Below are 12,056 nucleotides of genomic sequence, written 5' to 3'. Positions count from 1 at the left end.
ATATTATTCAGATTATTTAAATATTGTACAAATTCACATGCAGTTCTCATCTTGGCATAATTCATTACCCAAATTGAGTCGTATCAACAAGATGATAGAGGCAGGGAAATCCAGCCTTGCATATAAGGTGGCCATACCAGGGACAACAAGTAGAGCCCCAGAGTGGAAAAGTATTTTCCAGAAAACATTTCCATATTGCAAGTCCCCTATAAGTATCCCCAGACTGCATGTCAGGGGGAGGGGGGGGGGGTAATTTAGAGGATGGGTTTAAGGAGAAGAGGGCAACATGGTTGCAGATTATCGGTTTATCCCTCTCTTTTATGTTATGTTTGAGAATGATGGATGAGAATATTTGTGTCCACATTCTTTCACGATTTCTCCAATCAATTGTTTTTCACAATTCTCTTATTCTCTTGTTATGCACCAGAGTCTAAAGCTAGGAATGAGGAACCTTCCAGAAGGCAAACTTTCACTCTTTAACAAACGTATATTTTGTGCCTTTGACAGCAGTAGCAAAAATGCTATAAATTTGGTGTGTGAAAGGCAATATTAAATAGTCAGTAAGGCTTGGTTCACACTACCAACACAACAACCTAAATGACATTACTTCTTATGTCGGCAATGTGAACATCAACATAAAAGCATAACGAAAGATCAGTTTTTTTCCGTTTGTCTCTATGTTCATGAGTTTTGTAAACCTGCGAGCCAAGGGGCGAGCCACGTGAGCCATGCGAGCCATGCGAGCCACAGTACAAATGTTAAGAATTTTTATTTGTTGCATTTATATTCCCATGAGAACAAGAACAAGAGCAACGGAACAAGATGAATAAGATCGCAATATTAAATTCTTGCAGCGACTACACAAATCGTCACTAAGGACGTTTTTTGAATCAGCCAATCCGAACAAGAACAAGAGCAACGGAACAAGATGAATAAGATCGCAATATCAAATTCTTGCAGTGACTACACAAACCGTCACCAAGACGTTTTTTGAATCGGCCCATCAGAAGCCAAGCTGAAAAAAATGATAAATAGTTACAAATTTTACTTCCGGTTAAACTGCCTCACAATGCATGGAAAGCCGACAAGGGTACCACAACCGTCATAATGAACAGAACAGATAAACTCAACGAGGGTCAAGTCCAACTTGATGATATACACAACTACCGACCCTTAGACAAACCTATGGTTGACACCACGGCCAAAAAGGTTTATCGATTGATTCGATCCCTACTTCAAGAAGGCCACATAGACGAAATGACGGCTTAATGGCTCTCCCTTACGCCCGACCCTCCGCGAATACCAATGTTTCAAACACTTACAAAGATTCACAAACCGACACCTGTCGGTAGACCTATTACATCAGGGTGTGATGGCCCTGCAGAAAGGATCTCATCTTTTGTTGACCACTTTCTTCAGCCGATAGCACAAAGACAAGCCTCGTATCTTAAAGATACAACAGACTTTCTTAACTTCATCGAGAAGACTAAACTGCCTAAGAACATCATTCTTGTGTCAATGGACGTCACCAGTCTCTACACAAACATACCACCGGAAGAGGGTATTCCCACAGTATGCGAAGCATGCGGAGAGTTTTATCACGAGAACCCTCCAATTCCTAGCAGGTATTTAGAAGAGAACTGCACAGTCTGATTCTACAAGAAAACTCGTTCCAATTCAGTGGAAAAGATTACCTCTAAACTCACGGAACAGCCATCAGTGTTTCAGCCAGAAAATTTTACTTGAGGGCCAAAGTGGCCCCTGAAGATCTTTTTTAGGGGCCAATTTTTTAGGAAAGGGGCTAATAAACTGAAAGCTACAGAAGGAAAAAAATGCATCAGGGTACCAAGGAAAATAAAGCAGTTTATTAGGATCTATGATAAAATTTCATAGTAAGTGCTTTTTGAAGGGTTTCTACTCAATAAAATTTCTTTTGAATCAGATACTAGTATGAAGGATCTGTGCATTACAAGAGAACAATCCTTAGGCCTACATGACGTAGTCAATGATCAAGGGTTTGCAATGCATTATAGGGCGATTTCAAACTCGGTCAGCCATTTGGAAGTTTTCCGATGTGAGAGAATCAATACAGCAAAGCAAAAGTACAGATTGACTTTTTTTCTTATGTCGAATGTTTTAGAAACAAAGATCTTTCAATATGATTTTCTAGAAGGACATAATGTGTGACAAAATAACCGTTATTGATCATCAACACAGAGAAATGTAGTCGCCATTATGCCGTACTGTGGCGACTAAATCAGAACGTTCTGGTCGCCAAGGATGAAATGCTTGTTGCATTGGCAACCGTATCGATCACAATTTCCAGCACTGGGATGGCTTTTAAATTATTATGCCTGTGTTAAGCCTGCAGTCTTGTAAAGGGAAAGGGCCAAAGTGGCCCTTTTTTCGTTTTTCTGGGGGCCATCTGAAATTGTAACGCGGGATTCCCGCAATGGCGCGCTCTGGCGTAAACACTGAACCATGGGAATGAAAATGGCCGCGGCTTTTGCTAACATATTTATGGCCAAAATAGAAATAGAAATACTCAGACAAAGTAACACGAAACCCATCTTTTAGAAGATTTCCTTCTAAAGGCAAAGAGTTTTCACCCAACGATCAAAATTCACGGCTGAAATCTCAGAAACAGAAACTGCGTTCTTGGAGACGAAAGTGTACCAAGCGGACAGATTCAATAAGGAATCTTTCATTGACGTGCAAGCGCATTTCAAACCTACAGAGACCTTTCAATACACGAATTTCTATTCGTGTCATCCACCAGGCGTCAGGAAAGGCTTTATCAAAGGAGAAGCGTTAAGGCTTCTGAGAACGAATTCCTCTCAGTTTACTTTTGAGGAAAACATGAGTAATTTCAAAACACGCCTGCAGAATAGAGATTACCCAGCTAGAATTGTAGAGAAACACCTTTCAGAGATTGAATTCTCTCACAGAAAAATGTCGCTAGCACAGAAAAACAAAACCGCACAAAAGAAAATATTGCCCTTTGCAACGCGATACCACCCGGCATTGCCCAACCTAAAAGACACACTCACGGGGAAATGGCACCTTACAGATAATCAACCACAACTGAGAGAAGTCTTTAAGGAGTCCCCCATCATCTCATATCGCAAGGGAAAATCCCTAAAAGACATCCTAGTTAAAGCTAAGCTATGAAGGCTTTAGAACTTATTCATCTGCGAACGGCCGGAGTCGTGCACGCTTGTCAGCACCAGGTCAACACTTTTATCGCTCCGTTTCTCTCAGAAAATTTTTCCTACTTAAGTCTGGAACCTTAATAAATTCTTGTCGCATTGTTTTTATTTTTTGCGGATCCTGGGCGATTTGAATAGACAAACTTTTCTACACATAACAAAAATATGAAACAAAGAAAAAAATTCGTCCAACTCAGGGACCCTCAGGGCAGCCATTTCTATGACGCAAGACTTGGCACGATGTACAGATGTTTAGAGCATTTTTCATCTTTGACGCACCAGCAATGGCTCTGGCAACCGAAGCGAGATTAGGATTTTTTCCTTCAATATTTCAATTTTAGGCACTTTTGTAGACAAATTTAAAATTAATTTCCCAGGGAAAGAGAGAGTACCCTGAGAGCGAGGTTGTACCGTTTATACTCGTCCCCAGGGTCATCGCTTTCAAGATGGCCGGCGGTTTATAGCGGTAGTTTAATTTAGCGATAGTCGGGCACGAGATGTTTCTTGGTGAAATGATCGACGACCTCCCAAAACGATCGAAGAAAAAAAAAATACTCACAAAAATGGCTCGCTGGCTCACAGATTTAGCAGACCCTATGTTCATGATGTTATGTTGTTATAAATTTGTGTCATTATGACATGTTAGGATCATAGCCCCATAACATCCTTCTAATGTTGTCATGTTACGTTGTTCTGCTGTTATGTTGCTAGTGTGAACTAGGTTTAAACTGACAACTTCATTTTTGTTGAATTTGACTTTTACAAAGGACCCTTTTACTCTATCCCTTCACACAGAGCATTTAATCATAAATTTTTAATTTTTTCAGTTCAATCCACTCATCACCCAGGGGTTTCAATGAGTTTTATAGCATCCAGGCATCAGGATATGACAACCAGGCAGAAAAAAACATAAGCTAGGGGGTCCGCGGTCATGCCCCATGGAGAATTTTGAGATCATAGACTTGCAGAGATGCATTTCCCTGCAATTTGGAGCACAAAATTAGTATGGCTTTTAAAATTGTTTACAGAAGATCATTGTATAGTTAACTAAATCATATTTTGACACCATTGATCAACAGATAAATCAGTTTTCAGTATTTCATAATTACTGGCTTCGATACAATTTTTAGGTTTCTAGCAAAAATAAACTCGTAAGAGTTTTTTGATTCTCTCCTTTTTTAATTACCGTGAATGAAAAATGTGTGTAAGCAAACCGCACAAGCAGAGTTCTCCATTGTATATACCGTAAAGAGACTTACATGATATGCAAATTGGCTTCTTTCCATAATTTAAAAAGCGACCTGATAGCACAGAATAAAGCTTTTCAATGTCCAGGAGTTTGATGAAACTGAGTAGTATATTATTTTTATTCAATGCGAACAGGTTATATTTTTTGTCTGCTCTTTAGTCTTATAGAAAAATAAAACTTGAAACTCAAACCAGCGGAGAACAAATTGGTCATGTGCTAGGCAACCAGTGAAAACAGCAAACCAATTGAGATGACTGAGATGACCAGGGAGATGACAATCTCCAATTTTGTCGCTTTCTAGTCAGGCCAGGCTAAGAAATAATTTTATACTTCCTTTACACTCTATTTTTTTTTTTTTTATGAAAATACATTCTTTATTGATACACATAAACCCATATACAGTACAATGCAATAAACTACAATTTTAACAATTGCAAAATTAATACATTTATCAGCTATAGTAAATAAAAATAAAGCGAGATTTAATAATAATCATAATGACTTAACCAGAGTAGACCAAAGCAGGAGCATCACTGCATGTAAATTTTAATCTAAATTTTCTAGCCTGTACTTAGAGGAGACTTTGCTGACAAAATCTGTGATGAGAAGAGAATTATTGTGTAACTTATTTGTATAGATAAAATAGCGAGCAAAAAGTATGGTGTAGTTAAATTTTTTCAGTAGTTTTTTATTGGCAGGATTGAAAAAAAAACCCAAATAAAAATTCTTGATTTGACGGTTTGAACGAAGAGTTATTACAGTTGTTGAACCATGGCACCACTTTTGACAAGAAATCTTTAGTAAAAAGACAGTCTGAAAAGGTATGATCTATCGAATCTTGTTCTCCACGATATAGGCATTCACTGTCGTTTTTGATGCCAAATCTTCAGAGCTCTTTTTCAGTTACAACGATTCAGTGGAGAAATTTGAAGTGAAATTCCCTCAGCTTATTTTCTCTGGAAAACTGTTTAATCGATATAAATTTTTTTTCCCATTGTTTTGCACATATTGGCATAGCTTTACTCCATTTAGTTGGTCCAGTATGTGGACTATTATTAACTTGTTTGTTCAATAACCAGTAGAAATCCTTTACCTTCGCAGTTTCAAAGTATACCTTCGTTGAACTATCAAGATCGAAAATTGAGTGGTTTTGTAGAAAGATGCTCTTGGGGAGCGGTTCCAAGTTATTGTTCTTTGTCTTGGCCAGTAAGCTGTCCGGAATAGCACTTCTAAATTGATAGTAATTCAAGAAGTTAGTTTTACATTTATATTTCGCTTTGAAGGCTTGGTATGAGAGTAGCTGACCGTCGATCAGCCAGAACAGGGAAGTTGTTGGTTCCGTAAAAAACCAAGCAGACAATCTAATTGGGCTACGCCAATCGTATAATTTATTCCAGGATTCAAGATTATTCGATCTAAAGAGGTAATACAAAATTCCATTGAGAAACCAAACAGACGATCGGAATATAAACGCAAACCTAAGTTACATTGTTTTAAGCCTGAGTTACAGTACTAAACTTACTTCTTTGACGATGTCCAATCAGATTGTTTTGCGGTTTGTCCAGGTCAGGCAACAGATAAACAGATTTGAAAACAGCAGAAAACGGGTCAGCGAAACAGGTCAGCAACGAAGGCGTTCACAGTGAAAATATCTGCGACAGAAAACTAACTTATCCAAGCTCAAAGGTCAATTGACCGTATCGGTTACGCGGCTAAATGTCAATCAAAAGATATTTACGAAATCAAACGTCAATCAAATGCTAATTGTTCATATATTAACGGAACATTCTCCGCCCCGATAAGGGCGTAGTCCTTATCTTATCAGCTGTTCGTTCAGTCGTCACCTTCTACAGGGTGAATGACTGCAATCTTTGTAACTGGACGGCTGTACTCTCCTGTGGCTGTTCTGACTTTAACATTACGAACTCGTCCATCTGATCCAGGATAAACTTCGATTATTCGGCCCACTGCCCACTTGCCTCTTACTGCATTTTGCTCAGCCACTGTTACTATGTCATTAACTTGTACGTTTCGCTTCTCCACGTGCCACTTCTTTCTCGGTACTAGGACAGGAAATACGTCCCTAGTCCAACGCTTCCAGAACGAGTCGACAATTTTTTGCACGAACTCCACTCGTCTGCGTGGGTTTCTTGTGTCTTTGAACGGACCTTGTGGTACTTCTGGTGTTGCTCTTCCAAGGAGCATGTCGTTCGGACACAGGTAGGCTCCGTCATCTGGATCAGTGGGAATGCGACCGATGGGGCGTTGATTCACTAAGTTTGCAACTTCTAAAAGACAGGTGTACAGCTCAAAAGGCGTTAGAAGCTGCTCGCCAATTGCTATCTTAAGTGATTTTTTACAGCTCTTTACAAGGGCTTCTGCACATCCATTTTGGTGTGGCGCAGCTGGTGTAGTGAAGATCCACTGAATTTTCTTTTCCCCGCAGAACTCACGTAATTGATTGGCATCTAGACCTTCCACCATCTCTCTCAGTTCGTTAGCAGCACCAACCATCTGTGAACCGTTATCGCTTAGCATTACTGCCGGGTAGCCTCTGATTGAAAAGAATCTTCTTAGGACGTGCATAAACTCCATTGTAGTTAGGTCAACTGCTAATTCCAGATGGACAGCTCTTGTGTTTAAACAGGTAAAGATGACGCCATAGTGCTTAGCCGTCTTGTTTCTCCCGATTCTTACGCTGTAAGGACCAAAGTAATCGCAGGCGGTATAGTGGAACGGAGGCGTGTTTGGTGCTAAGCGGAGAACAGGGAGGTCTGCCATAAGTTGCGTTTCAGCCTTGTGTGCCAATTCACGGCAGAATGCACACTTGAATTTCACAGATTTGCTTAACTTGTTCGCCTTCAAGATCCAAAACTTTCTCCTGGTCTTGCCTGTCGTAGCTGCCACCCCGGTGTGTCCGTGCTGATGGGCGTGTCTTGTTACCAGCAAAGAGATCCAGTGGTCACTTGGAAGAAGGGCGGGGTGTCTTGTCTCATATGACACGATAGCTTCGTCCACTCTTCCTCCAACTCTTATTACTCCGTTTTCATCTTTGAACGGGCTGAGAGATTTGAAATCACCTCTTTCTAGGCGGCTGTGCAAGGTTGACTGTGCTTGCTTTATCCAGTAAATCTCTGCTTGCTGAAGCTCTTCAGGGGCCAGCGGTCCTTCCTTTCCGTCCTGATCGTATTTTCTCAGTCGTATTTTCACCGCTAGTCTGCGTATACGTGCCGTCACGCGGATTAGTTTTCTCCAGCTGGAGAACTTGGACGGATCGATTGCATCTTTAGCTTTCTGCGTTGCAGCTGCGGTCAGTATCCGTGCTTGTCGACGTTCCATGTCTTCATCTGAGCCTGGCGAAGCGATCTTAATCGGCCACCGACTTTCTGGTAAGTACAAGAACTCCGGGCCATTCATCCATCTGCCCTGCAGTTCATCAACAGAGATCCCTCGTGACAGGTCGTCAGCTACATTATCCTCACTGGGGATGTGCTTCCACTGGCTTGGATCTGAGTTACTCTGAATTTCTCCCACTCTGGAGGATACGAACGGTTTGAAGCTGCGAGACGGACTTTGAATCCAGGCCAAGGTGATAGTGCTGTCGGTGAAGAACTTAACATCTTGAAGCTGTACCCTAGTTTCCTCCTGAATGGTTTTGGCTAGGCGGGTTGCGAGAACGGCTGCCTATAGCTCCAAGCGCGGGATCGTGAGCTGTTTCAGCGGTGCTACTCGGGACTTCGCTGCGATGAACTTGACTGAGTAAGTGTCATCCTTTCTTTGGCGTAGGTAGGCGCATGCTCCGAATGCGTCTTGCGATGCGTCAGCGAAAACACACAGCATTGGCGGATCCACGGCTTTGTCTGCAGTTAAACATCTTTCGAAGGACACATTGTCCAACTCTTTCATTTCTTTGAACAAAGAGATCCACTGATCCTGAACTGCGACTGGTACCTCATCGTCCCAGTCTAATCCCAACTGCCACAGTTTTTGCAGCCCTATCTTCGCCCTGATTATGAATGCTGCAGCGAATCCAATCGGATCGTAAATTCGAGCCACCTGGCTTAAGATCATTCTCTTCGTCATCTTCAAAGGCACAGGGTTTGGTCTGTCGTCTAGCTTTAGCAACTCTGTCCTCACTCTGAAGTAGAACTCGTCTGTTCGAAAGTTCCACAGGGTTCCCAGGACTTTCTCCTCGTTTCCTTGAAATAGATTCATCTCCTTCTCTGTGTCACTGTTTTCTTTCTCTTCAAGCATCTCGTTGGAAATCCATCCTTTAACTTTGAATCCTCCAGTCTTCAAGACCTTGTCAATATCTGTCGTTAATTTTCGGGCTTCATGTACTGTGTCTACAGAATCGCAGATGTCATCCATGTACACGTTGTTTGTGAGGACTTCAGCTACTTCTGGGTAGTCTACCTTGTTCTCTTGAGCTGTTTTCCTCAGGGCTATTTGCGCCATAGCGGGTGCAGGCTTGTCCCCAAATGTGAGAACAGTTTTGAGGTAGATGTCAGGATCTCTGTCCGTTTCCATGTTTCTCCATAGAAAGCGATGCACATGTTGATCCCTCTCGGGAATTAGGATCCTATGATACATCTTGGAGATGTCTCCCATAACTGCGACTTTCTTCTCTCTGAATCGTAAGACAACTCCAAATATGCCGTTTAAAAGATCGGGACCTTTCTTCCAGTAATCATTCAGAGTATGTCCTTGAAATACAGAAGATGAATTGAAAACAATTCGAACTGGAGTGCTCTTCTTGTCTGGCCTCAGCACGGCGTGATGAGGAATGTAGTGAACAGGTCCTTGATACGCGTTTTGTTCTTCCTTGGACAGCTTTCGCGCAAACTTCATGCTTTCCATTTCTTCCATCTGTTTGCAGTAGGCTTCGACTTGTTCAGGGTTTCTTTTCAGGCGTCGTTCTGTTGACTCTAGGCGTTTCATTGCCAAATCTTTGTTGTCTGGGAGCAGGGTGGGGTCCTTTCTCCAGGGGTATGGAATCATCCATTGACTTCCAACTTTGATACATGTTTCCTCTATTAGCTTAGCTTCTTCTCTTTCTGTTTCAGACAGTTTGTCTGCATCGCAGACACAGGGTTTCACGGCCACACCCATGGTCTCTGTTGTCCAGAAGTCAGTTAAGTCTATTGGTGAGGCGTACTTGACGTGTAATATGCTGGTTATGTCACAGATCTGCTCTGGTTTTCCTCCAAAAACTACCCATCCAAGTGGCGACTTGCGAGCTAGTAGATGGTCCACTTGTCTCGTTTCACCAGCATGCATATGTGCGTGATCAATACCGATTAGCAGGTCCACATGTCCCTTGCCGCGGCGAAATCTCGTGTTAGGCAGGCCAAGAAGCTCCGGTAAGTGCGAAGTTTTCACTGTTGGGATTTCATCACTGATGCTCTGAATGCCGATTGCTTTAACGGTAAAACGCTTGCCGGTGTCTATGCAGGTTAGCTGAATTTTGTATTCTTTGGTTTTCATTGACTCTTCCTCCCCGCCAACTTTAGTAATTGTTATGGAAACATCCTTTCCCTTCAAGCCGAGAGTTTCTGCGGTATCCTGACGAATAAGGCTTACTTGAGCGCCAGAGTCAAGAAGAACATTTCCACATTTAAATAGGCCGTTAGCGCTGCCGATGTTTGCGGAGAGTACAGGGAGAATAGCTTCTTTCGTATTGACTGATGTAGCGACGCTAATCTTGACAGTATTGCTCTTATGAAGCAGCTGATGGTGATGTTGTGGACACCGCATTCCATTCTCCAGCTTTGCGCACTGTTGTTTACGCCTGCAGTTATCTACAGTGTGTCCCCTTCCGGCCCTCTTCAAACAGCTGAAGCACAGGTGATTTGCCTTTGCAGTTGCGATACGGTCATCAATGCTGAGAGCTGTAAACTTCGGGCATTGATCGGGCCAGTGGGATGAAGTTTTGCACAGCCAACATTTGTGCCAGACAGGTTTGCCGTCATTAGATGTGTAGTGATTCACGTGGCGTCTTCCAGATGAGCCCACTCTGATAGGAGCTGTGGCACGCATTCGTGACTTCATTTCCACGTTCATCCAGTTCATCAACGCTTCCAGGGTAGCAGGCTTCTTTTCTCTCTCCAGATCTCTCGCCCAGACCTTTCTGTCGTCAGAGCACATCTTTTGTTCGATAATGGAAAGCATATGGCTGTTGTCCATATCACTAGGGAGACCAACTTCTTTCAGGGTATCATAACATCTCTTGACTAGATGTACCAGGTCGTAAAATCGCGCATCTTCCCCTTCCTGCAAGGCTTTAAATTGGACAATATCCTGGGTCACAGTGTCTGACACAAATCTCGGGTCGCCATAGATCGAGTCCAGATATTCCCAGGCGGCGTCATAATCACTTCCGATACCTTTGATCAGTTCTAGCGGCTTATCTCTCAGGCATGTACGCAGGAGCGTTATTGCATCTCTCTTTGTGTATTTTGCTTCTATTGCGTGTTTGAAGTCAGAGCGGAAAATTGCATAATCTCTTACATTCCCAGCGAAAACAGGTAGTTTTGGTTTTTCGAGCTTAAACGTGCACGCGCCAGCTTGACTTTTATCACTAGTGGTTTCTTTGTTTATTGCGGGATTTTGCTTGTCATCGGCCTTTTGAACACTGTTAATTTCTTTATCTGAAGTGCCTTCAGCTTTTCCGGCGTTAATTTCTGGGGGTGTTTGGCTAATTGGTTGAATATTTGTCATTCCAGGGGTGTGGCTAGGTGTTGGAGGCTGCATATTTGGAATTCCTTCATTACCCGGTACTTCATCGGTTAAAGCGCTCTCCTTTCCTTTACTTAAATCACCATTCTCAGCTAAATCTTTCGAACCACACTGCTCAACACTTTCAATGAACATTTTCGCGTCTACTTCTAGCCTCATGAAAATTTCTTGGCATTCAGAGAGCCATTTTTCTTCAGTTTCATACGCTTCATCATCTTCGATGTGCTTGGCATAATCCTCATGCTTAGCCACTAAGTTCTCATACGCTCCCTGAAGCTTAATTATGGCTTGTCTTACCTCATTCGGAGGCCTTTTGTACTCAACTGCATGTACCAACGCTTTTCCAACTCGTGTAAAGTTCGATTTGGCAGTACGTCGGTCGGTCTTGGCTTGTTTTACCGCCGCTTCATCCATGACCGAGTGCGTTTCTGTGGATCAGCGCAGGGGTTTTCTTCATCCAGCCAAGAAATCGAATGAAATGGTTCCGTAAAAAACCAAGCAGACAATCTAATTGGGCTACGCCAATCGTATAATTTATTCCAGGATTCAAGATTATTCGATCTAAAGAGGTAATACAAAATTCCATTGAGAAACCAAACAGACGATCGGAATATAAACGCAAACCTAAGTTACATTGTTTTAAGCCTGAGTTACAGTACTAAACTTACTTCTTTGACGATGTCCAATCAGATTGTTTTGCGGTTTGTCCAGGTCAGGCAACAGATAAACAGATTTGAAAACAGCAGAAAACGGGTCAGCGAAACAGGTCAGCAACGAAGGCGTTCACAGTGAAAATATCTGCGACAGAAAACTAACTTATCCAAGCTCAAAGGTCAATTGACCGTATCGGTTACGCGGCT

At 42.3% G+C, this 12,056-nt stretch overlaps 2 protein-coding genes across 2 annotated transcripts; both read right to left on the bottom strand.

The window, feature by feature from the left end:
- Positions 1-5,823: 5,823 nt before the first annotated feature.
- Positions 5,824-8,090, bottom strand: LOC149099825 (uncharacterized). Its single transcript, XM_089277638.1, has one exon. The coding sequence runs from the start codon at positions 7,873-7,875 to the stop codon at positions 6,292-6,294; it is 1,584 nt and encodes a 527-aa protein (XP_089133764.1). The 5' UTR covers positions 7,876-8,090; the 3' UTR covers positions 5,824-6,291.
- Positions 8,091-8,142: 52 nt separating this feature from the next.
- LOC149099824 (uncharacterized) lies at positions 8,143-11,610 on the bottom strand. Its single transcript, XM_089276914.1, has one exon. The coding sequence runs from the start codon at positions 11,608-11,610 to the stop codon at positions 8,143-8,145; it is 3,468 nt and encodes a 1,155-aa protein (XP_089133040.1).
- Positions 11,611-12,056: the final 446 nt, after the last annotated feature.

The sequence above is a fragment of the Orbicella faveolata genome, unplaced genomic scaffold (assembly GCF_042242905.1).
Source record: "Orbicella faveolata isolate gen_17 unplaced genomic scaffold, um_ofav_v1 contig_46, whole genome shotgun sequence".
Taxonomy (NCBI): domain Eukaryota; kingdom Metazoa; phylum Cnidaria; class Anthozoa; order Scleractinia; family Merulinidae; genus Orbicella; species Orbicella faveolata.
This window is presented reverse-complemented; position numbering and strand designations above follow the sequence as displayed.